The sequence below is a fragment of the Microcaecilia unicolor genome, chromosome 6, assembly GCF_901765095.1.
Source record: "Microcaecilia unicolor chromosome 6, aMicUni1.1, whole genome shotgun sequence".
NCBI classification, from domain to species: domain Eukaryota; kingdom Metazoa; phylum Chordata; class Amphibia; order Gymnophiona; family Siphonopidae; genus Microcaecilia; species Microcaecilia unicolor.
In genome coordinates, this window is record NC_044036.1 from 114,600,176 (window position 1) to 114,627,189 (window position 27,014).

Below are 27,014 nucleotides of genomic sequence, written 5' to 3' on the forward strand. Positions count from 1 at the left end.
TGCCTGTGTAACGTGATGCCGGGCTTCTTTCTGCATATGTAGGGAATCCAATAGTGATAGATTACGAGCCAGTTCAGCAGCACGTTTATCCTTGCCAGTCTGGTCATCCATAATGCTCATCAGACGACGTAGCACAAGGGCCTGATAATGTTGTTTGAAATTGGCTATTTTGCCCTGATCCAGAGGTTGGATCAAAGAGGTAGTGTTTAGTGGCAGGAAGACCACCTTGACGTTAGCCTGACATCATCACTGTGTGCAGCAGAATTATCACAAAGCAACGAAATCTGTCGCTTTTGTGTCCGCATTCTAGTGTCTAACTTCTTTAGCCACTGCTTCCAAATTTCCCCAGTCATCCATGAATTTGCGTTGGCCTCCTATGACACTGGAAGTCGCTTAACATTCTTGAAACAACGGGGCTGTTTGCTCTTTCCAGTGACGAGTGGTTCCAACTTCTCACTCCCATCCATATCGCAGCAAAGGAGGATCGTCAGTCGGTCCTTCGATGTTTTACCACCTGTAGTTTCGGCTTGTTTGAATGCAAGTGTTCCATCAGGAATCCCTCGCCAGTAGAGACCGTTTTCGTCAGCATTGAAAATGTCACGAGGTGCAAACTCGTTCAAGATGATAGGAAGAAACAACCCAATTTTTAGCACCAAAGTCATCAGCGTCTTGTTTTTCACCGTGCTGTTGAATTTTATGTTGTTCCTCTCCTTCCATCTTTCCAACCATCCAACAGTGGCTTTGAATTCAGTTAGTCCAAGACTTTCAGCTAGCTGACTAGCTTTCTCCATAAGCAATGGACCACTGACAGGAAACTGTCTGCTCCTGACTTGAGAAAACCACCGAAGAAGAGCATCTTCTACCTCCTCAGCTTTTCCTGCCCGTTTTCGTTTCCGGTGTGGATTTGTATTGTTTTGCCAGTCTTCCAGAAGCTGGTCTTTCTGCTTCAAGATACGTGAAATTTGACTGGGATTGACACCATATTCTTTAGCAATAGATGCTTGACTTTGTTTTCTAATTTTTTAAGAACTTCTATTCGTTCAGCCAGTGTTAAAGTTTTACAATTGCGCGACAACGACTCCAGTGTACACTCTAACAACATTCTTTCGCTTATTCTGCCTGTGGCAGTTAAAGGGGTGGTAAATTTGAAATCTTGTTGGTTGTCATGTGCCAATCGGCTTCCATATTCCGTGCGCGCGCTTATGCGGAGTCTTTCCTGCAGAGGAGCAGTCTTAAACCATGCATATAAGTGAATCTTGCATAGTGGTGCGCTAAACCGAAGCTTGTCACCATAGGGCCCATAGAAATTGATGGCACCAAAAGCGGGACCGAAGTATGGCATGCAGTTAAACAGAGCATGCGCTTATCCGACGTGCACTGTATGTACATATATGTATGTGTGTATATATATATATATATATATATATATAAGCTTATTAATAGAGATTGCATGGTGTTCATTTTCTACACTGGTTCCTCTGTTACAGGTATTGCTAGGCCTGCGAGATACCAGTGACCCTCTGGTAGCAGTAACACTACACAGTCTGGCAGTACTGGTTTCCTTTCTTGGACCAGAAGTCGTCGTGGGTGGTGAAAGAACCAAGATTTTCAAAAGTACAACCCCAGGTTTTACAAAGACTGCGGACACTACCCCAGAAGGTAAAAATTTTCACAAAGCTCTGTTATTGACAGATGCTGAACAAGAGACGTAATACCAAATCAGAATTCATAATGAAGAAATTGGAATGGATCTGGTGCTATTTAAATTTAAATAGGAAATTTGAACTGCTTTGCTTTACCAATGATAAGGTGTGTTAAATCCAGATAAATGAAAATTAAATGGGTTTAACAGCATCTAAAGAAAGCTCTTTAAAACTAACAAACTGAGGGAGATGGAAGAAATCTCAATCTCCAGAGCACAGTAGACAAGCTAAAATTAGCAACCTAACCAAAACATTATAATCAGCATGTATGTGCCTTGGAGGAAAGAGATGGGGTACAGGTGAGCTGGCAAGGGAAACCTTTAAGTACTTTTAGAGCGGTGGTAATGCACAAGATGAAAACTTTTTTCAGTGGAGAGACTGTCCTGTAACCAGGAATCATGCTATCTGGCTTCATGGGGGTGCACTCGGAAAAGGCATAAGGAGGTATTGGGTGCATTGATGGCTCTTCTGGAGCAGGTAATGGAGAGTAAAGCTTTGAAGGGTGTATGGGATAAGCCCAGATGATCCTTGATTTCAAACAAGTGAAAAGCTGGCAGAATTAGGGCCTAGCAACACATTTACCTTTCTTAAGGTTTTAAAGACATACTTGTTTGCTAAGCAAATTTAAATTTTTATAGTCATTGAGATTGAATTATACTGTCGATTTAAGATGTTTGTAATTTTCCAATATGAAGAATTTCTTTATTATGGTAGCCGCTTAGAATCTAGATGGAACTTAGTGGACTATAAGACCTATATAGTTTAGTATTTACATGCCCTGCTCAAACAATTCAGGAAGGCGGTGCCAAATTGAACAATAGAGTGGATAGTATGAAATGTTAGAAATCTAGCAGAAATGCAGGCATTGTATTTAGGTTTGTTCAACAGGCTGCTCACTCCTCATGTTGACAGGTTGGTGGCGACAGGATTAATGATAGGCTGTTGGGACACTTGCTATTTTATTTATTTATTTGTGCTTGCTAGACCGCTCTAGCCACCAGGGAGGAGCAGAAAGTGTACATACTAAAATAACAGAAAGGGAAATGAACTCCATTGATGATAGGAAAGTAATACAATCACTCAGAGAGGTAAAAGGAAATAGAGAGGGAGAAGGTAAAAAGACTAGGAGATATCTCTAGCCAGAAGATCCAGCCATACTGTATCCCGAAAGGCTTGCCTGAGAAGCCAGGTTGGTTTTAATCTTTAAAAGATAAGTCACTCCGAAGAGTGAGAGGGGGAGATTGTTCCAGACAAAATGGGCAAGGAAGAAAAAGGCACAATGTCGGGTAGATTCTAAAGAAGTACGTTTGGGACCAGGAAGAACTAAGCGATGGTCATTACGTGAACAAAGAAACCTAGCTGGACCCTAGGGAATAGTAAGACTGGATAAATAATCGAGGGAGCCTACCCTATAAGCTTTGAAAGTTAGTGTGATTTTGTAGGTGATACAGTATTCGGGAAGCCAGTGGTGCTTTATTAACAGTGGAGTAGAGTGGTCAGTACGACGGGCTTTACACAATAATTTGACAGCTGTGTTTTGGAAGGTTTGTAATTTTTTTAAAGTAGTACATGGTAAACATGCATAGATGATACTGGAATAATCCAGCCGAGAGGTGAAGAATGAGAGCCTAAGTGAGTGAAACTTATTGTGGTCAGAAAGATGGCGAATGACTCGCAACTGTTGAAAAAGCTTAGATAAATGTGCAATCTGGGGTAGGAATGAAAGAGAGGAATCCAAGATAACCCCTAAATAGCAAAAATAGGAAACTGGGGTGATACAAGTAGCCAAAAGAGAGAGAGAAGAAAAGGGTGGATTAGAGGAACCAGAGAACCAACAAGTGACAGTTTTATCAGCATTGAGCACAAGATGGTGGTCAGACAACCACTTTGCAACTGAATCAAGACAGGATGCTCGGGTGCATAAGAAAGGGATGACCAGCAGGACAAAAGAGGTGATTGTGCCCTTGTATAAGTCTCTGGTGAGGCCCCATTTAGTGTACTGTGTGCAATTCTGGAGACTGCACCTACAGAAAGCTATAAATAGGATGGAGTTGGTCCACAGGGTGACTACAAAATTGGTAAGTGGTATGTGTCATCAAATATATAGGAAAAGGCTTATGAAGCTCAACATGTATACACTGGAAGAGAGGCCTTAGAGAGGGGATATGATAGAGATTTTTAAATACCTCAGTGTCATTAATATACAGGAGGTGAGCCTTTTTCAAATGAAGGAGAACTCTGGAATGAGAGGGCATAGGATGAAGTTAAGAGAAAACAGGCTTAGGAGGAATCTAAGAAAATACTCTTTCACGGAAAGGGTGGTTGGATGCGTGGACTGGCCTCCCGGTGGAGGTCATGGAGACTAGGACTATGTCAGAATTTAAGAAAGCGTGGGACAGGCACGTGAGATCTCTTAGGAAAAGGAGGAGATAGTGGCTACTGAGGATGGGCAAACTGAATGGGCCATTTAGCCCTTATCTGCCACAATGTTTCTAGGACTGAAGAAATTGTGGGGGAGGAAGAGCAAGTCTGATAAAGAAAAAGAATGTCATCTGTGTAAAAATAGGCCAAGATACCGAAAGGCTGAATTACTACTAATCATTTCTATAGTGCTACTAGACATACGCAGTGCTGTACACATGATATGCAGGTACTTTCTCTGTCCCTAGAGGGCTCACAATTTTGGGCAATGGAGGGTTAAGGAGCTGCAGTGGGAATCGAACCCAGGTTGCCAGGATCAAAGTCCACTGCACTAACCATTAGGCTACGCCTCCATTCCTAAGGGTTGCCAAGGGGCTTAAAATCAAGTTAAACAGCAATGGAGACAGAGTAGATCCCTGATGGACACCACAGTGAGACCTAGAAGTGGGGATGATTACATGAAAAGAACGATCAGAAAGAAAGGTGGTGAACCAGGAAAGAATAGCCCCAGTTAGTGGTTTTGGTTATTGTGGGATCTTGTACTGAGACATGAGGGAGTGGGGGAGGGATGCTAGATGGGGGGGATCTTGCTTGCTTATCTATTTTAGGAGGGTGGTGTGCTAAGAAGGGAGGAGACAAAATGGTCTCAGATAAAGAGTAATATATTAAAAGCAATTGGCGTTCATGACTGGCAGCTGTGAGTATGGGAAGGAGTAACTGGGCAGACTAGATGAGTCAGTTGTACTTTTTTGCTGTCACGTCTGTCCTGTGTTACCAGGAGGTGCTGGGATCATATTGGGCACACAGTAGTGATAAAGGGATGCCATAGGTCCCTTTATGGACATTTTCTACTTTTGTATTTGTCTTGTATTGGGTGGGAAGATTTGGGGGTGGGGGAGAGTAAGGATAATAGCATTTAAAACAAATGTTGTTAATGTTTTGATATTGTTTTGTACCTTGGGCAATTTGATGAAATGCATTATTCATTTATTACATTTAATTAAACATCTTTAAACTACAGTGATAATGGAATCTACAACTAGGCTATTTGCTCATATTTTTCTCTCCATTGCCCCAGGTACAAAAACTTAGATTGTGAGACCTCTAGAGACAGAGAGAGTACCTGCAATGCATATAATATGTATAGCGCTGCATACGTCTGGTAGTGCTATAGAAATGATTAGTAGTAGTATTAGTAGTAGTACTTCAGGTAGTAGTTGTACAGGTTTTGAGAGAAGTGATCTCTGGTAGAGTGGATTGACAGATGTAGAGAGAACCCCATGGGCTCTGTTAGAAGATCCAATTCTTTTGGGATTCAGAATGTTCTAGGTTCAAAATAGATGCATTTGGTTTTGAGAGCACTTAATTGAAATGTGATTTCTGTTTGTATAATGGTCCATTTCTGCCTATTGAGCAGCATTGGCAGCATCTAGCCTCTTGTAGATGAGACCTTAGCTAGCAGGGTTTTCTCTGTACTTGTAAACTGGATCAGATTGAAATATATTTGTATCGTGAGAAAATCTTTTTTCAAACCAGGAAATGCCATTAGAATATAATTAGGGATTTGGTGAGGGTTAAAGAGGAGATGAGAGAATGACCTGGAGAGCTTCCCCGGGTTTTGCCCTTGAGAAAACTATGTATCATTCTTTTGTTCAGTTTTTCTCACATAATAGGAATGGCTTTTAGGTTGCTGGATCTCTGCTGCACAGGTGGCACTGTTGCCTGCTTTTGTTTAGTCAGCTGCCTAGTGACCTTGAGCACCACTCCTGTAGCATGCTGCTTAAAAGTGATAAAAGTTCATGAAGTAGAATGCCATGCATGCACACAAGAGGTTTAATAGACAGGAGTGGAAGTGAGCCTATCTAGTCCACTGTAAGCAAAGAAGCCAAGTAGGTTAATCTCTGTTTCCACTCCCCCACGCAGCCGTCATCTCCTTTACTCTCAAAACAAAGCAAGCAAACCTATGAGCTGCTGCATCCACGTTGTCGTTCTTTATTGTTGGTCCATCTGTAACAAGTCTAAAACTGTTTCAGTTGGATAGGCAGTGCCTTAAAAGATGGAGGATAAAATATTTTTTTCTTTTTACTTATTGGACATCTTTTTAATTTATTTGAAAGCTTCTTGTATGTAGATATAAATATCATTAAAATAACAATTGAACATCACTAAAATAGCTTAAAATATTATAGCTGGTAGAAACAGCAATTATAAACTTTGTATTTTGTGCTCGCTTTTCTACACTAAAATCTGAATAAATTAATAAATACACTGTATACAATACAGATGGCCAAATTTCAGTGAGGATATCCTGTTTCCTGACGGGCTCATCTTAACTGTTGTAATCTGCCTTGGGAAGCCTAGTGTTATAAAGATGATGGAATATATTGAAATTAAATCGAAGTAAAATTAAACTCTCCTTTCATTGGGGCACATGGAATCACATCTTTATCTGTTTCGTAGACGTTTACCTTTTAGATACACAAATGGTTTATTCTGTTTTGAACATGTTTCAGGGGCAAGTGGTTTTATAAGTCAAAATAAATATTTTCTTTTATACATCTCTCTTTTGTTTAAACATAACTATATGGCCTATAAGCCCCTAAAGCAGTCCATTGGTTTTCTTATATTTTGTTCTTGTGATGACTTTTATACTGTGCCAAAACTGAAAACTCTTACCTCTTTCTGGTCGATTAATAAAAGGAGCTCATTGTGAACACTGTCTACCTTTAAAGGTTGTTTTGTGGCTGTACATGAGGCATTCTAATGTTGAATAAATAAGTGTATGTTTGTGTCCCTAGTCATGCATCCAAAGGTTATATAATCCTTTCAAGATAGCCAGTTAATAGTTTCTTATTAGTGGATCATAATCACTGAGACATGATATGCTCGCATGTTCAATATGGTAATACTAGGGCCCAGATAAGGAACAGGTTATTTTGAGTTAGTCTTCATTGGACCAAACTTGCTCTCCTTGTGCAATCACTATCTAGCGAGTAGGCAGCGTCTTAAAAGGTGGGGGATAAAGGATTTTTTTTCTTACATTTAAATCGCACATTATACCAAGCAAAGTCGGGTTCAATGTGGCTTACATTTGAAAATACAATGAGACAGAATAATAGAATTCAGTTATATCATGGGAGCAAATAGATGGATATGTCTGAAACATTTAACAAAGTTGAGATTAACATATATTATCCAACTGGGCATTTAAAAGTTTATCCTTTAATGATGCCAAATGTTCAGAAATCATAGCCATAAGTATAGGTGGTTATTCAAAGATTATCACTGCACACACCAGAACAGGTATCCATCACATTGCAAAAGTAAACAACAACTTCTACAGAGTACATCCAAAATTTAATTTTTATTTCCATCTTCCAAAATTCTAGACAGCAGATGTACAGATCAGCAGGACCCAAAGCAGGCCAAAACAAATAAAGTCAGAAACAACACAGTTTATGCCTAATTGTTCAACCACCCTTAGGATTAACCTTTGGGCTTAAAAAGCAAAACCATGTGCATGTAAGGTCTGGATAAAGAAAACAATCAAAGTTTAAAACAATTGCCCATAATATGTAATATGTGGTAACAATAATTATACAATGATGGAATATTTACATAGCAAGTAGCTTGTGGCAACAGATTTATTTTTCACTGAACATAATTAACTTTGTATGAACTTGGCTGCTAATATTGTGCTGAACTGGACAATGTTGGCACATTTAGACAGACTCTGGACTTCTGCATGAAGGTAGCTCTGCCCTCATTATTTAATATCTTTCTTTTAAATAGTGATAAACAATATTAAGTGCATTTTTACAATATACCACTTGCAATCCACATAACAAAAGGAGCAAGTTCCCACAAATCATCTTTCTCTTTTGATCTAGGCACAGGAAAATAAAGATTTTAAATGCTTCCAGGTTTCAACCTAATTCATGTTAAATGTGGGATATAACTGCCATAAATAAGTAGAAACTCTGAATGTTGAGCACCTGATTTTCATAACATGATGTCTGTTTTAGTGACCCTTTACCTGGAGAAAAAAATCTCTGCACGAATGTAACTCATGCAAGGGTGTCCCTATTAGCCAGTTTCTCCAAATGACTGATTACGATTTATAACAAATTACTACTCAACCTATGAAATGTTATTCTGTTATTATAGTTCCTCTATGTACATCCATATGCTGCACAAGCTGGCATGTTTGAAAATATAAGTGAGATTAAATAAAAATGCTACCAATAATAAAGAACGACAACATGGATGCAGCTCACAGGTTTGTTTTGAGTGTACTAGAGATGACAGCTGCATGGGGGGGGGGGGGGGGGGGGGTGGAAACAGAGATTAACCTAATTGGTCATCACTTGATCTCCTGTCTATTAAACCTCCTTGCACCCACACATTCTCTGATTGGGATCTAAGTGATCTGATTCATGTTTTGGTTTCAGAGATTTGTGTTAGAGCCTGTGCTGCAATGGAAGAAGCTAGTATGTACTCTCTATATTCCTGGCTCCAGACATCCCAAAGCATAAACTTTCACAGTAAGGAAGGCAGAACCCGGATGTAGAGCTTGTTCAAAGAGGTGGGGGTTAGAGGCTGGTTACTAGGCAGCAAAGGCTTTCAACACTTCCTATATGTTATGAGGACAGTTGTATATTATAAAGCTGCTCAGTCAACAGTCATGCCTCCTACAGCTTTTATATAGGGTCAGTGTATGCGGTGCAACAGCAGTGACCTTATATGGATAGTGGTGGAAATTTTCTCCTGGGTATATTTTAAGTAATAGAATACTTATAGATGTAAAATACATAGGTGGTGGTGCAGAGTGACACTTCTGTAATAAGGAAAACTCTTGGCAACATATGAACATGTATCAGCTGCTTGTAATGTTTTGAAAAGCTTATTAATGCTTTAGTCTTTTACTTCATGCTCCATTTTCTCTTCCCTTGTAGACTCGCCTATTCATATAGTCAGTAACCTGACACCTGCGATGACACAGGCTGTAAAGAATAACTTATCCAATTTGCTACCGAAAGGCACACTTTCTGGGAAAATGTTTTTCAGTGGTGAGGAGACTTTGAAGAAATGCTTGGAGGAAACAGAGACTCTCAGTTCCTTACAGACAGGTAAATCTGTGGCAAATTCTCAATAATCCTCTAAAGAGCTGTCTAATTTTTATTGTTTGGTATATGAATGGGACCAAATGATTGATCTGAATCCTGCTGAGATGATCTGACTTGATGCCATCATAGGCAGATGTTCAACACTGTTTTCAGAATGCAGCACTTATATAGCAACTGGCCAACAAATCTACAGGAGTTTGCATTAACATAGAGGTGAATTTTCAAAAGGATCCAGCTGGCTACGTTAAAGCTATTTAGACCATCTTTGAAAAGTGACCAGGACATTGGTTGTTAGCTCCCCAATTTTATCCAGTTGAATTCTGGGTGGGTCCAGAGGCTATATTATGTTGGGGAAAGAAAGGTGGGCTAGTGCTGATATTTAGCACCATTCACCTTCATGATTCTGTTGGGGGGGGGGGGGGGGGGGTAAGGTGCCCTTATATCCAGACCCTTCCTCTCCCTCCAGATTTCTGAAATGGAGGGGGGGAGGGGGGACCTGTACCATAGCAGCAGGACCTCTTCCCTTCTGAAGCATTGAAAGTGAAGAAAATGATCTGGGGGTAGTGGACCCCATTGCCTCCTTATTCTCTGTACTTGGAAAGTGTCCCCATTGCAATGGGATTTCCCCATCAGCGCTTCCTGCTGTCCCTCCTTCCCCCTTCCAGAAAAAAACAAAAACGATAGTCAAAGAGCTGCTAAATGGATTTATCTGCCTGTAATCGCTAGAATTACTGTAATATAAAAAAAGGGAAGTATCACTAGGTATCAAACAACCACTAGAAAAGCACAGCAATGTGTTTGAAAGAGAGAGATGCTCTTCTGCCATGCTGTCACGGAGCCAATTTCACCACAGCACCATTCAACGCCAAGCATTTCTACTCCCCACGTGCAGTCGGCATCGGAAGCAATCTTCCAAGCATTCCTCTTCTCATAGGAACCATCGTCATAACGTGTCTCATGGATCACATTCCTCCAGCAGATCTCTCAGGTCAGAGGCCTCAAGCAGGCATCATTCCATCTCTGCCTCTCCCCCATGCCTACACGCTCATTCTACACACTGTCTGCAGAAGTACTATTATTACTGCGCCAATTCCTGGATCAGCAGTTCATATAAAATTCTATCTCCAGCACTGCACAAGAGTTTCCCTGTAATTGATGATCTGCTTCGGTTGTCACCTCCTCAGCGGAAGCACTCCTGGTCAATTTCAACTTCAGAATCCATGAAGGCAGAAACGCAGTCAGTTTGAATCATTTCTTAAGCACTCGGCTCGTAGGTCATGCGCTCCTTCACCAGCCTCTTCTTCACTGTCAAGCCGTGGGACACCTGGGCTCCTGTCAGACCCTTTGCCACTGGAGCCAGTAAGGACTTCCCAGCCAGAAGATACTTCCTACCTGAGGTTCTTGATGAAGATGGTTAAATCATTGGAGATTCCAACATCATCTAAGCCCGATCCCAGAGCCAACAGCCTTAGTGTCATAAAGTGGATACACATTATTTCTCTCCTGGTCCGTGAAGTTCCACTCGACCATCATAAAACAATTTGGTCCACATCTATACCTTGAGACCAGCAAAGAGGAGCCTAGACACCAAATATAATATCCAGGATGTAATAGGCCATGGAAAGCAACAGTTATCTCACCATTCAATAGTAGTATGATCAGCAATGCGCAAGCATAAAAGCTCCCAAGACAATTCAAACTTCCTTCCAACAAAAGATCAAAAATTATTAGACATCATGTGGAAGCAGACCTACCAAAACATGATACTCAGCATTCGCATTGCTGTACACCAATTTCATTATACTCAATACTGAGCCAAATTGATAAGTTAAAGAGTGATAAATCAACTGGACCAAATGGTATACACCCCAGGGTATTGAAAGAACTCGAACATGAAATTGCTGATCTGTTACTAGTGATCTGTAACCTGTTGTTAAAATCATCTATAGTACCTGAAGACTGGAGGGTGGCCAATGTGATGCTGATTTTTAAAAAGGGTTCCAAGGGTGATCCAGCCCGACTTCAGTGCTGGACAAAATAGTGGAAAATATTATAAAGAATAAAATTACAGAACATGTAGACAAACATGGTTTAATGGGATAGTCAGCATGGATTCAGCCAAGGGAAGTCTTGCCTCACCAATTTGCTTCATTTATTTGAAGGCATGAATAAAGGTGAACCGGTTGATATAGTGTATCTAGATTTTCAGAAAGCTTTTGACAAAGTACCTCATGAGAGACTCCTAAGAAAATTAAGGAGTCATGGGAAAGGAGGCAGTGGCCTTCTGTGGATTAAGAATTGATTATTAGACAAAAAAACAGAGGGTAGCTTTAAATGGCCATTTTTCTGAATGGAGGTGGGTGAATAATGGAGTGCCTCAGGGATCTGTACAAGGACCGGTGCTATTTAACATGTTTATAAATGATCTGGAAATCAGAATGATGGATGAGGTGATTAAATTTGCAGGTGACACAAAACTATTCAGAGTTGTCAAAATGATTAGTATTGGCGACTAGTGGAGATTCATAGTTTATTCTGTTCTCTCTGTTTTTTGCTTCAGTGAGTTTTTCTCCCTAAGAGATAAGTGCCCTGTTAGGGGGTGGTCCATCTATGTAGGCACCCTGGGCTATTGAGGTTTCTTTTTTTTCTTTAACATTTCTTTGTCTGCAATCCCTTGGGTTACTATTGGTTTTTATGATCAATATTGGATGTTGTTATAATTAGTAAAATCATGTCGTCAGTAAAATAATACAGTTCATAGGTATAGAAACCCACTGTTTTGTCACAGAGAGTATGTGGTTTAGGGGGGGGGAACCTTGGGGGATCACAGGATTGAGTGGGATGGGCTTGATGGGAGGGAGAGAGAGCTGAGGGGGTGGAGAGGGCACGCTGAGGGGTGGGAAGAGAACACTTTGGTTGGAGCAAGAGAGAGTTGAAGAGGGGATATCAGGCCTTTAATGATAGGGGAATTCTGCACCAAAAAAATTAAAGCATGCACAATTTTAAAATATTCATAGAATTTTCAATATTTTTGTACAGTCCTTCCCCAGGAGTAAACAGTATTGAACCTGTATAGCATTGGCCTTGTGTTGTCCACTTTCTTATACTTTCTGTGATCATCTTTCTTCACAGGAGAGAAGGTTGTTCAGTCATTTCTCAACCTTTCCAAGAATGAAGTCACTAGTTTGGAAAGGGACAACTGTACTCTTTTGAATAGCTTTGAGAATCCGGTTGAAGAATGGCCAGATTGGAGTGAGTCGGAGGAGGTAGGAGCGCAGAAGACTTTGAAAATACAGACGTGTATTTCAGGACAGGATGTGATCTCTGGGACTCCAGCCAGGAGCAGTGCAGGAGACCAGACGGAACCATGGATATGTTTAAAAGCTTATCCTAACAGTCCGAGCAGTACAAGCTCAAACAGTATCAGAGAATTGGAGTCCCTGGCTGCCACGCTTCAGCTGGGCAAGAAGTCCAACACACTAAAAGTAAGTGCTGCACCCTGTAGCAGTAATAGCTGGGAGCAGCCAATCACGGAGGAGAAAAACAGCTCAAATTTACAGACTCAGATGTCCTCTGAGAAAAGGTTTGGCAGCAAACTTGGTTTGGGAGAAGAATTTACTATACAGGTGAGGAAGAAGCCTCAGGACCCTGAAATGGACTGGTTTGCTGATATGATTCCAGATATTAAACCCTCATCAGCTCTTCAGATTTTACCAGAACAGAGGACTGAACTGGTGGAAAAAAGGAATATGGAAATGCTGTCATTTTCCTCCAGATTTGCTGCTGAGGTTACAGAGGTAAGCATGCAGGCTTTCCAAATGATTTCTAAGGAATTAAAAATCCCCCCCAGTTAAATTTACTTTCCTTCTACTTTCATGCATGCTTGCTTATTGCGCACGGAGTACTGTGGACCGTGTAAGTTATTTTTATCATAAAGAATATGCAGCTCCTTACCGTAGGCTGGATTTTGTTGAATATGTGGGGCAGCAGAGCCAAATATTTGGGAGCTCTGTTTTCATCATTTTAGCCATCTAAACTAGCCCTTCTGAAAAGTGACTAGGACTGAGTTCCTAACTTTAAGAATCTAAAATATAAGCAGTTATAGGGGCAATGAAAGAGTTAGGTGCTTAACACTGTTTTTAAGCTCTAGGCACCTAACTTAAACCCCTATTTACTAAGTCGCGTGGCAATGCCAACACAGCCCATTCAAAGTGAACGGGCTGTGTTGGGATTGGTGCGGCCTAGTAAACAAGGGGGTTAGTTTGTCAGCAGATTTAAGGAACTTCCTAAATTTATGTTCCTAAAACCTCATTTAAGTGACATGCTGAGTATTTTTCAAAATTGAGCCCCTTTGTGCCCAGATCTTTGGAGGCACTGAATGCCTTCCAGTGGCTGTTATGACACTGATGAATTAAATATCACTTCTAGATTAGTTTGATGACATTTACAAAAAGTATTTTCAAACAGGCAATTGAAGAGGCCAAAACACTGTCTCTTGTGTAGAGTTTAGGGCTTGAGTGAAGTTTGACCAGTTGGTTCTTAATGTTTTGCTCCCCTTAAACCATTCACTGTATTGTAGCACCATCTTACAGCCTTCTTATTTTTATGCTGCTCTTTTATTACAGGTAGAAGCAGGAGGCTGGAGTGGAGATGATGACCTGAACTGGGAAGAGGATGAAAACAACTGGTGATAATAATAAAGGCACAATTTCTACCCTTACAAACAAGTGACTAGGCCACTCTGTTGTTGCCACTCCCAGGATGTTTTCTCCTTCCTTTTCACAACCAGCATATGATACAGCAGATTGATTTCCTGAAGGCAAACAAAATGAGAGGAATTGCAGTATCACTGCTGGTGCTAAGCTTTTATCCTAAAGCCATAATCACATCTTGGTATTTGAGGGATGGAGAGACATGGGATCCTTGGTTTGTTTGCCAATATGAGTCTGTCTTGGGAGTCTGAGAGTTTGTTAGAAACAGTTATTAATTTGGAAAACTAAAAGACAGTTGTAAGGAGCTATTCTCTTGTAGTTTTTTTTTTTTTTAATTGTGGGTGCTACAGTTGTTTACAATCAGAAATTAAAGGGGTGAAAGTGCTCCTTTTATCTTTTTAAATGCTACTTGTAAAGATTCTGGAATGGCTGTACAATTTACTAAGAACAATTAATTTATTACTGTTTTACTGAGAAGTGAATGGGTGTATAGTATGACATGTAAACAGAGCACAGTGTGGACGAGAAGATGCATCCTGGCTATTAATGTGATCTAATCCACAAGCAGCCAGTGCTTGAACAATACAACTTGTGTTCAGGAGATTATCTGTATAGTTGAATGTAATGCTAGAGTTTGTCAAATATTAAAAATGCACTTAAATTATTGCATATATTATGCAAGCCTAATTTTATTACACACACACACACATATATATATATTTAAAGGAAAAATCTCTATATACAGTATATACCTACTGAAGGTCAGAATCTGTTTTCAATTTAGAGATACCATTGACCTCAATAAAAATGTTTAAATTTCATTAAAAGTTTTAAATTTTGGCCTCTTTTTCCCTTTTTCTTCATTCCTCGTTCGATCAGTTCCATTTTGCTTATAGTAGTTCTTCTAGAGCATCTTGTGTTCTAGAGGCATCCATCCGTGAAAAGGGATAGAGCTGTCCTGCAGGTAACTGTCCATTCGATTTTGTTTCTCAGCAGTATTCCTAAGAGCAAGAGTCTGCTTCTCAGTACAGAGCATCAAACATTCTTCCATAGGCACACTAAGCCATATCTGGCATTACAAAAATATATTTTTGTAGCACCAGTGTATACCCGGCGGTAATCACTGCCCAGTTACCACCAGGTTGGGGCTGGAGCCTTTAACCCACATCTCAATGGGTAAGCAGTAAGGGCTCTCCCAGCCCCCAAATGACCATGCGGCAAGTGCTTCACTTGCCGCACGACCATTTCTTAAAAAAAAAAGAGAGACCTACCTTTTACCAGCTGCTGGAAAAGGGGGCCTCGGCGCATCAAAAATGGCACCGATGCCAGCGCAGTCCCCCTTTTGCCGCAGCTTGGTAAAAGGAGTCCTAGGTTTCTTACAAATCATACGAGTAGCCATATTCTGAACCAGCTGTAATCTTCTTTGCAAACCAGATGTAATTCCAACATATAATGAATTACAGTAATCCAAACAGGACTATACATAATAATCTAAATACAATTATCTTGGGTCAAAATCACAAATTGATGATGTTCAAAAAGTGCATGTACAGCGCTCAATTGTGTGAGTTTAAAAAAACATTTTTATACTACACTGTTCACTTGTGGTTGAAAAGAAGGGAATCTAAAATTAATCCCAAAACTTTTGAAGAAAATTCAAAAGAAAGTGAAACGAGACACACAAGCTGGAAAAGATTGAATTTGAGTTCCAAACCAAAGAAGTCTAGTTTTAGATTCCAGTTGAAGCTTAATTCTTCTAATAGCCCATAATTGGATCTTAAAAGGTACAAGCTGTAATTTTAGAAAGACTAAAACCTATGATCAAATTGATTTTAAAGATAAATATATCATTTGCATATGAATAAAGGTACTTGCCCTTGTCCAATACCACTGAACTCAAGGTATTTTATTTTTATTTTTGTTACATTTGTACCCCGCGCTTTTCCACTCATGGCAGGCTCAATGCGGCAGGCAATGGAGGGTTAAGTGACTTGCCCAGAGTCACAAGGAGCTGCCTGTGCCGGGAATTGAACTCAGTTCCTCAGTTCCCCCACCCTAACCCCTAGGCCACTCCTCCTCCTCCTACTACTATTTAGCATTTCTATAGCGCTACAAGGCATACGCAGCGCTGCACAAACATAGAAGAAAGACAGTCCCTGCTCAAAGAGCTTACAATCTAATAGACAAAAAATAAGCAAATCAAATCAATGTGAACGGGAAGGAAGAGAGGAGGGTAGGTGGAGGCGAGTGGTTACGAGTCAAAAGCAATGTTAAAGAGGTGGGCTTTCAGTCTAGATTTAAAGGTGGCCAAGGATGGGGCTCAGGAAGTTTATTCCAGGCGTAGGGTGCAGCGAGACAGAAGGCGCGAAGTCTGGAGTTGGCAGTAGTGGAGAAGGGAACAGATAAGAAAGATTCATGGAGCGGAGTGCACGGGAAGGGATGTAGGGAAGGATGAGTGTGGAGAGATACTGGGGAGCAGCAGAGTGAGTACATTTATAGGTTAGTAGAAGAAGTTTGAACAGGATGCGAAAACGGATAGGGAGCCAGTGAAGGGTCTTGAGAGGGGTAGTATGAGTAAAGCGACCGTGGCAGAAGACGAGACGGGCAGCAGAGTTTTGAACCGACTGGAGAGGGAAGAGGTGACTAAGTGGGAGGCCAGCAAGAAGCAGATTGCAGTAGTCTAAACGAGAGGTGACAAGGGTGTGGATGAGGGTTTTGGTAGAGTGCTCGGAAAGAAAGGGGCGGATTTTACGGATGTTGTAAAGAAAGAAACGACAGGTCTTGGCAAACTGCTGGATATGAGCAGAGGAGAGAGAAGAGTCAAAGATGACCCCAAGGTTTCGAGCTGAGGAGACAGGGAGAATGAGAGAGCCATCAACAGAAATAGAAAACGGTGGGGGTGGGGGGGGGGGGGGGGGAGGTGGGTTTGGGGGGGAAAATGAGAAGCTCGGTTTTGGTCATATTTAATTTCAGGTGGCGTTGAGACATCCAGACAGCAATGTCAGACAAGCACGCTGAAACTTTGGTTTGGATGCAAGGTGAGATATCAGGGGTAGAAAGGTAGATTTGGGAGTCATCAGCATAGAGATGGTAGGAAAAGCCATGGGATGAGATTAATGAACCAAGGGAAGAAGTGTAGATAGAAAAGAGGAGGGGACCAAGAACAGAATCCTGAGGTACGCCGACAGGCAGAGGGATAGAAGTAGAAGAGGATCCACCAGAGTGAACACTAAAGGTGCGGAGGGAGAGGTAGGAAGAGAACCAGGAAAGGACAGAGCCCTGGAATCCAAGTGAGGACAGGGTATTGAGAAGTATGCTGTGATCGACAGTGTCAAAAGCAGCGGAAAGATCAAGAAGAATGAGGATGGAATATTGACCTCTGGATTTAGCTAGTAATAGGTCATTGGAGACTTTAGTAAGCGCAGTTTCGGTTGAGTGGAGAGGGCGAAAACCAGATTGTAGTGGGTCAAGAAAAGCATGTGAGGAGAGAAAATCAAGGCAGCGGCGGTGAATAGCACGCTCAAGTAATTTGGAGAGAAAAGGAAGGAGGGAGATGGGTCGGTAATTAGAGGGACAAGTAGGGTCGAGTGAAGGCTTCTTAAGGAGAGGTGTGACCACAGCATGTTTAAAGGCAGCAGGGACAGTCGCAGTGGAAAGTGAGAGGTTGAGAATGTGACAGATAAAAGGAATAAGGATTAAGAAGGTGGGTGGGAATGGGATCAGAGGAACAGGTGGTACATTTTGAGGAAGAAAGGAGAAGTGTAGTTTCCTCAATAGTAACTTCAGGAAAGGAGGAAGGGGAAGGAGAGAGAGGGGAACGGACTAGTGGAGGGAGAGGTGGTGAGGTAGAGAAAGCAAGGTTTATCTTTTGAACCTTGTTGTGAAAGAATTCAGCAAGGGTCTGAGGAGATAATGAAGGGGGAGTTGGGGGAGGGGGCACCTTGAGGAGAGAGTTCAATGTGGTGAAGAGAAGTCGAGGATTAGAGCCAAGAGAGTTGGTCAGTTGGATATAATAATCCTGTTTGGCACGTAAAAGAGCAGATTGGAAAGAGGTCAGCATGAACTTAAAGTGTAAGAAATCAGCAAGGGCCTGAGATTTCCGCCAGAGGCGTTCGGCGGAGCGGGTACAGGAACGTAGGTAGCGGATATTAGAAGTCAGCCAAGGTTGGGGTTTTGTACGCCTTACAGGGCGGGTCATCAAAGGTGCAAGAGTGTCTAAGGCAGAGGATAGAGTATTGTTGTAAAAAGAAACAGCCTCGTTGACAGACGTGGATGGTGCCACAGTAGAGAGGAGGTTTGAAACATGGGAGGATAGAGATGAAGGGTCAATATCGTGAAGATTCCTAGATAAATTAGATAAGATAGGACGGGACTGGGAGGGAGGAGATTTAAGTGTGAAAGTTATAAGATGGTGATCAGAGGAGGGAAGATCAGAGGCAAGGAAACTAGAGGGTGAACAGTTGGAGGAGAAGATGAGATCAAGACAGTGACCATTTTGATGAGTGGGGGAGGTGGAGCATAGTTGGAGATTAAAGGAGGACGTTAAAGCGAGTAACTTGGAAATATAAGAGTTGGAAGGATCATTAGCAGGAATATTAAAGTCACCAAGGATGAGAGAGGGGGAGGAAGGATCATGGAAGAAGGCAAGCCAGGTGTCAAAGTCACTGAGAAAGGATGAAAGGGACTTATCAGGGGGACGATAAATGACTGCTATTCGAAGAGGCAGAGGAGAGAAAAGGCGGATAGAGTGGACTTCAAAGGAGGAAAAACAGTGAGATTGAGGTGGAAGAAGGGGTTGAAATCTGGAGGAGGGAGAGAGAAGTAGTCCAACACTGCCCCCACGGCCAGCAGGGCGAGGAGTATGTGAAAATAGATAACCGCCATGGCACAGGGCTGCGACTGAAGCAGAGTCATCAGGGCAGAGCCAGGTTTCTGTTACGGCGAGCAGATGGAGGTGACGCGAGATAAAGAGGTCCTGGATATAGGCGAGTTTGTTACAGATAGAGTGGGCATACCATAGGGCGCAAGAGAAGGGCAGAGGAGGGGCATAGAGAAATAGAGATGAGGTTAGAGAGGTCGCGGTGAGATCTGTAGAGTTGGGATAATAGTTGGTGAGGGGGGCCAGGATTGGGATTGATGTCACCGGCTGAGAGTAAGAGAAGGAGTAAAAGAGAGCGGAGGAGAGTAGGAGAGGTGTGGCCACGAAGGCGAGAGGTATTTAGGTGGAATGGGGAAGGCAAAATGGACGGAAGAAAGAGGCGGAGATTAAAAGCCAAGAGGGAGGAAGAGGGTAGGAGAGAAGGTGAGGTGATGAAGTCGATGGATGGGCAGTGAGTTCCTGTAGCGGAGAGAGGTAGGGGGGTGAGGGAAAAGATTAGGAAGGGACAGGGCTAGGAAGAGAATGTGAATAGGGGCCATAAATGACTGAGGTACTTTAGCAACTGGCCCTGAGTGGATCGGAGTGGACCTGGGTGTCACCCCGGAGAAGGCTGTAAGGATATGCAGATGAGCTGCAAGTCCTCCACAGCACCTGAAAGGCAGTCGGTGGTAGAGCTGGGCACCTCTCAGCTGAGGAAAGGCTTACCAGGGGTTAGGCAGAAGCCAGCATTCCTCCCCCTGAGGGTCGCCTGATCCAGGCGACCCTCAGGGGGTACTCATAAAGATATTAAACTCTATAGGAGACAAAGGGGAACCTTGAAGGATGTTGCATTTTGGAGACCAAAACTGTGAAAAAATACCTCATATCTTCACTGCATATGACCATGTTTGAAGAAAAATTTGAAACTATTTTTAAAACGGTTCCTTCTATCCCCAGCCCTGTTAATGAGACCAACAAAATATCATGGTCTACCATATCAAAGGCTGCCAACAGATCAAATTGCAGAAGCACAGCCCTTCTACCTTTACTAAGAGCATACTAAGTACATAAGTATTGCCATACTGGGACAGACCAAAGGTCCATCAAGCCCAGCATCCTGTCCAACAGTGGCCAATCCAGGTTACAAATACCTGGCAAGATCCCAAAAAAGTACAAAACATTTTATGCTGCTTATCCCAGAAATAGTGGATTTTCCTCAAATCCAATTTAATAATGGTCTATGGGCTTTTCCTTTAGGAAGCGATCCAAATTTTTTTAAAACTCTGCTAAGCTAACCGCCTTTACCACATTCTCTAGCAACGGATTCCAGAGTTTAATTACACGTTGAGTGAAGAAAAATTTTCTCTGATTCGTTTTAAATTTACTACATTGTAGCTTCATCGCATGCCCCCTAGTCCTAGTATTTTTGGAAAGCGTAAACAGATGCTTCACATCTACCCGTTCAACTCCACTCATTATTTTATAGACCTCTATCATATCTCCCCTCAGCCGCCTTTTCTCCAAGCTGAAGAGCTCTAGCCGCTTTAGCCTTTCCTCATAGGGAAGTCGTCCCATCCCCTTTATCATTTTTGTCGCCATTCTCTGCACCTTTTCTAATTCCACTATATCTTTTTTGAGATGCGGTGACCAGAATTGAACACAATATTCGAGGTGCGATCACAGCATGGAGCGATAAAAAAGCATTTTAACATCCTCGTTTTTGTTTTCCATTCCTTTCTTAATAATACATAACATTCTATTTACTTTCTTAGCCACCACCGCACACTGAGCAGAGGGTTTGAACATATCATCAACGATGACACCTAGAATCCCTTTCCTGGTCGGTGACTCCTAGTGTGGAACCTTGCATTACATAGCTATGGTTCTGGTTCCTCTTTCCCACACGCATCACTTTGCACTTGCTCACATCTGCCATTTTAGACGCCCAGTCTTGTAAGGTCCTCTTGTAATTTTTCACAATCCTCCTGTGATTTAACGACTTTGAATAACTTGTGTCATCAGCAAATTTACCTCACTAGTTACTCCCATCTCTAGGTCATTTATAAATACGTTAAAAAGCAGCGGTGCCAGCACAGACCCTTGGGGAACCCCCACTAACTACCTTTCTCCATTGAGAATACTGACCATTTAACCCTACTCTCTGTTTTCATCTTTTAACCAGTTTTTAATCCACAATAGGACATGCCTTACCTTGGTGGCTAAAGTCAGTAGCAAGGTTTTGGTACTATGCATCGGATGAAAACCATGTTGGTAAGATAAAGAACTTACCAACAATATAGGCTATTAACTTGAGACTATATATCACGAAACACCTAGCCACCTGCCTGGGGTTACCTTTTGGCCACTTGGTTCTATCCCCAGCACAGCTCAGGTCCGCCTGCACCTGCCACTCATGCTCTACACTTAGCACCTTCCTCCTACTGACTGGGTCACTCACAACTGCCTCTAGGTGAGTCTCCTGCTCTCAAATTATCCCCAGTGATATCTAGGTTACTGGAGGCCACACTCCCAGTTAGCATTCACAGACCCAACACACAAACCACCAAGATTCTTTATCAGTCCAGACAAGCAGGGTGAACAAACAATTGTGTTTATTCTCATAAATATATTGAACAGTGGACAGAAAAAGTGCAATCAGCAAACAATTACAGGTCACTGAAATATGGATTATGACACTAACTACACATTTGTTTACTTTCTAGAAAGTACCTGGGGTCATCAGCACATACAGCTGCTCACCAGTTATCAAATATAACTGTTTTACAGGGCTTCAGCAAAGAGCTTTATTTATTTATTGCATTTGTATCCCACATTCTCTCTTCTCCTGGGCTGAAACTGGGGGAAAAGTCAGTAAAGTCCAAAAAACTCCTGGGCCAATCAGAGCCCAGAACTGTCAAGTTTAAAAAAAAAACTGGTTACACCACTACAGGCATTTCCTTTATCTGTGTGCTAACTAAAAGAAAGAGGTCAGTCCTGTGTAACAGCTTTTTATGTCAAAAAAAGGCAACACTGGGTCTTCAAGACTGGGACAATTAAAATTCTTTATTGATGACCCGACATGGGCCGTGTTTCGGCGCAGAACAGCGCCTGCTTCAGGAGTCTAATAATAGAATGCAAGAATAAAAACCACCACATAAATATACATAAACAAAAACAAATTATTTTAACATTTAGATTGCTCAGATAAATAATAATTAAATAGAAAAAAAACATAATTGTATATAAATAGTAAAAACATAGTGTTGTAGAAGAGAGTAGTACACACTCATAGTAACATAGTAGATGACGGCAGAAAAAGACCTGTACGGTCCATCCAGTCTGCCCAACAAGATAAACTCATATGTGCTACTTTTTGTGTATACCTTACCTTGATTTGTACCTGTCCTTTTCAGGGCACAGACCGTATAAGTCTGCCCAGCACTATCCCCGCCTCCCAATCACCAGCCCCGCCTCCCACCACCGGTTCTGGCACAGACCATATAAGTCTGCCCAGCACCATCCCCGCCTCCCGCCACCGGCTCTGCCACCCAATCTCGGCTAAGCTCCTTATATTGCATATTAGGAATAGGGATAATAATTATGATAATAACAATAAATTGACATTAAAACATAAATAGCATTTCACAAATAATTGAAGTTAGAAATGTGTCACATAGCAATTTGAACAAGGACATATATGTATCTTGTGTAGTTTACTGAATTATGTTGGTTATTTTTCTGTGCTTTAAATGCGATCTTGTTGATGACGTCATCACGTTAGTGTTGTTCTTCATGCTTACCGCTTTTTGGCGCCTTTTTACATTCAAATCCTTTGTTCGGCGTTCCTCCCACTTTCACTTTCGCTTTTAGCATATGAGAGAGCTCTCCGTAGAGCAGCATCCTCGCTACTGCAGGGAATGGCGATTTTTATACTTCATGCTGGGGTAAGCTAATACCTTTACACCTATATACATTAGCGCTTGCCGTTTTCATTTATTTAGCTGGTACATATGTTTTCGCGGTGGACGCCCTTCTGTATTAAAATAATTTGTTTTTATGTATATTTAGGTGGTTGTTTTTATTCTTGCATTCTATTGTCAGACCCCTGAAGCAGGCGCTGTTCTGCGCTGAAACATGGTCCGTATCGGGTCATCAATAAAGAATTTTAATTGTCCCAGTCTTGAAGGCCCAGTGTTGCTTTTTTTGTTTGTATACTTTCTCTGTATGCTGTATTACCCTCTCTATTTGTGCTATGCTCATTTTTTATGTCCTCATTTTTTATGTCCTCATTTTTATAATGTCCTCATTTTTGTTTTCCTAATACCTAACATTCTATTTGCTTTCTTAGCTGTCGCCGCACACGGAGCAAAAGGTTTCAATGTATCATCATCGATTCTGCTCTTTCAATTATCAGATATCCGATGTAGTAAAAAAAAAGTCTATCACCTGTGGCAATTACGTTCTATCAGAAATTCTATAGAAAAAGACTCCTTATGTATCTTAGCCTATGCCTACATTACAACGCATTTTTATTACTGTAATATAATTTATGCAGGCATTACTAAGTCTAACTTAATGTTTACAAACAATTCAGAACAAGGCCGCTCGTGTTATCTGTCGAGCTTCAAAATGCAATAGGGTCACAACTCTATTGCGTCGTCTTTACTGGATCCCGATAGACTTAAGAGTAAAATTTAAGGTTCTCATTTTGACATTTAAAGCGCTTCATTCAGCTACCCCATCTTACCTTGCAAGCTTAACTATTCCTTACACACCATTGCGAATGCTCCATTCACTCACAGACAATAGATCAGTGACCCCCTCCACCCTCAAGGCTAGATGGGAATCCACCCGTGCTTCTGCCTTTTTCATTTTATCTCCAGCATTGTGGAATTCCCTTCCAAAATCAATTAGGTTAGAAGAATTGTACCCTCTTTTCTGTAAAACTCAGAAAACTTACTTTTACCAAACAGCTTTTGAAATATAACATTTTTGAGTAGGAAGACCACACAAGTATGAAAAATGCTTTCCACTATACGAGACACAAATCATTAGATAATTGTGTATGACAGATGTAATGATTGTCTGTTATCTTCCGTATGGAAGTTCTGTCTGTGCTGTCCTATCATATTATGGATTTCCTAGCTTAAACTACATTGTATGTTATTGTACATTTTCGATGTGTAAACCGTTCTGGCTTGCTATGCAATAAGTGACGGTATAATAAATAAATGATAAACGATGACGCTTAGATCCCTTTCCTGGTCAGTGACTCCTAATGTAGAAACTTGCATTATGTAGCTATAGTTCGGGTTCCTCTTTTCCATATGCATCACTTTGTACTTGCTCACATTAAATGTCATCTGCCATTTTGATGCCCAGTTTCCTAATCTCTTAAGTTCCTCCTGTAATATTTCACAATCCTCTTGCTATTTAACCACATTGAATAACTTTGTTGTCAACAAATTTAATTACCTCACTGTTACTCCCATCTCTAGATCATTTATAAATATGTTAAAAAGCAGCGGTCCCAGCACAGACCCCTGGGGAACCCCACTAACTACCCTTCTCCATTGAGAATACTGACCATTTAACCCTGCTCTCTGTTTTCTTTTAACCAGTTTTTAATCCACAATAGAACACTACCTTCTATCCCATGACTCTCCAATTTCCTCTGGAGTCTTTCATGAGGTACTTTGTCAAACGCCTTCTGAAAATCCAGATACACAGTATCAGCCGGCTCACCTTTATCCACGTTTGTTCACCCCTTCAAAGAAATGTAGTAGATTGGTGAGGCAAGATTTCCCTTCACTAAGGAGAAATTAGACCTTACCTGCTAATTTGCTTTCCTTTAATCCCTCCGGACCGGCCCAGGATTGGACTGATGGGTTGTGCTCGCCTTCCAGCAGGTGGAGACTGAGAAAAAAACTGTGACTCTAGAGAGCCAATAAGAGCCCTGGTCTTGTGACCCTAGCCTCAGTATTTGAATAACAAAGCAGAAAGAAGAAAGACCCAACACTCTGTGCCTCGAGGAATTCAAGCAGCCAGAAAGCACCATTGAAAAATGTGCTTCAACGGCTCACCGACAACTCTCACCAGAGCAGCGGTATGGCTTTTCGTATACATATGGATAGGCAAAGTATTTACAGATTTATACACATCTTTAAGTGATAATTTGGAAAATAGCTTATGCACTTCTAATACGTGATAACTGGCAAAACAGTTCTGTAAAGAATTCTGAACACAGGAACTTTGAACATAGAAATAAAGAACACGGGAGGGGCCTGGGCCGGTCCAGAGGGATTAAAGGAAAGCAAATTAGCAGGTAAGGTCTAATTTCTCCTTCCTTAGCATCCCTCAGGACCGGCCCAGGATTGGACTGATGGGACGTAACAAAGCAGTAGTCCTACGGGTGGGACCCCAGCAAGCCCGCAGTGAGTACCCGCGATGCAAAGACTGCCTCCTGCTGACAACATCAAGTTTGTAATGTTTAGAAAAAGAATGGAGAGAAGACCAAGTCGCCGCCTTACAAATCTCCGCAGGAGGCACCAAGGAACACTCCGCGCACGACGCTGCCTGCACTCTAGTAGAATGAGCTTTAACAGCCTTCGGGACTGCCTTGCCTGCCAAGAGGTAGGCTGAAGCTATCATTTCTTTAATCCACCTAGATAACGTGGGCTTAGAAGCTGACAAACCCTTACGGTGACCAGCAAAAAGAAAAAGATGATCCGAGCGGAGAAAATCCTCAGTGACTGCGAGATATCGTTTAAGCACTCTCTTACCATCCAAAGTACACAATTTCTTCTGCCCGTGCATACCTGAGACCGATCCCAGAACAGGAAGAAAAACCGACTGGGACAGATGAAAACGAGAGAGTACCTTAGGCAAAAAAGAAGGAAACGAAGGACCACTCGCTCTTTAGAAAACTCTAGAAATGGATACTTGCAGGTAAAAAGCTTGCAACTGCGAAACTCACCTAGCGAACGCAATAGCCACCAAAAACACTGTCTTTAGGGTCAAGTCCTTCAGAGAACAAGTTTGCGACGGCTCAAACGGAAGCCCCGTGAGAGCCAAAACCACCAGATTAAGGTCCCAAGATAGAAAGATCGATCTGACTGGTGGCCGAAGAAGGCTAACTCCTTTTAAGAAACGGACGACCTCGGAAAGACTAGCCACCGACATACCCCGAATCCGACCTCTGAAAACAGGACAAAGCTGCCGTCTGCACTGTAAGTGAAGAAAGAGACAGTCTTTTATCAAATCCTTGCTGCAGAAAATCTAACATCTGAGCCACGGAGGCTCGAAAAGGAGCAATCCCAGCATCTGCACACCAAGCCTCAAAAATTCTCCAGGTGCGAATATAGCTGAGAGAGGTGGAGCGACGACGAGACCGAAGCATGGTGGAAATCAACGGAGCTGAAAAACCCCTCTTAGCTAAACGGGCTTGTTCAAGAGCCAAGCCGTAAGACAAAATCGAGCCGGGTCTGGATGCGAAACCTGCCCCTGAATCAGCAAGGACTTGTGTACTGGAAGTCGAAGAGACTTCAGCCGCTGAAGATCCGCGTACCAAGAACGTCGAAGCCAATCTGGGACCAACAGAATTACTGGTCTCCCATGTTCCTCTATCTTCTGTAGGAGATGACTTAATAGAGGCCACGGAAGGGACGCGTAAAGAAGTTCGGAGGGCCACCGCTGCAAGAGGGCGTCTACCCCTTCCGCTCTTGCATCTCTTCGGCGACTGAAGAAGTGAGGAGCCTTTGAGTTGAGACTGGAGGCGAACAGATCTAGAACTGGAGCGCCCCAAAGATGTACTATCAACTGAAACACTCGATCGCTGAGAGCCCATTCGCCTGGATCGAGCGTGTGACGACTGAGAAAGTCCGCTTGAATATTGTCGACTCCTGCTACATGCGAGGCTGATATGGCAGTGAGATGAGCTTCTGCCCATACCAGGAGACTCTCCGCCTCTCACCACAAGAGACGGCATCTTGTTCTCCCCTGGCGGTTGATATAGGCTACTGCCGAGGCGTTGTCTGAGAGAACTCGGACTGCTTTGCCTACTAGGAGAGAACTGAAGTGCTGCAGAGCGAGTCTAATCACCCTGGTCTCCAAGAAATTGATGGAATGAGTTGCTTCCAGCGGTGACCAGAGTACCTGGGTCCATTTGTCAAGACAATGAGCTCCCCAGCCTCGA

The 27,014-nt window shown here is 42.1% G+C and overlaps 1 protein-coding gene across 2 annotated transcripts in view; it reads left to right on the plus strand.

The window, feature by feature from the left end:
* SCYL3 (SCY1 like pseudokinase 3) overlaps positions 1 to 14,301 on the plus strand; it is a 62,457-nt gene extending 48,156 nt beyond the window's left edge. For both annotated transcript variants that reach the window (XM_030205951.1, XM_030205952.1), the window contains 4 exons: positions 1,488 to 1,659; positions 9,080 to 9,253; positions 12,383 to 13,047; positions 13,876 to 14,301. In XM_030205951.1, the coding sequence (XP_030061811.1) occupies positions 1,488 to 1,659; positions 9,080 to 9,253; positions 12,383 to 13,047; positions 13,876 to 13,941 (1,077 nt within the window). In that variant the 3' untranslated portion in view covers positions 13,942 to 14,301. The remainder of the gene's footprint in view (positions 1 to 1,487; positions 1,660 to 9,079; positions 9,254 to 12,382; positions 13,048 to 13,875) is intronic.
* The last annotated feature ends 12,713 nt before the right edge of the window (positions 14,302 to 27,014 follow it).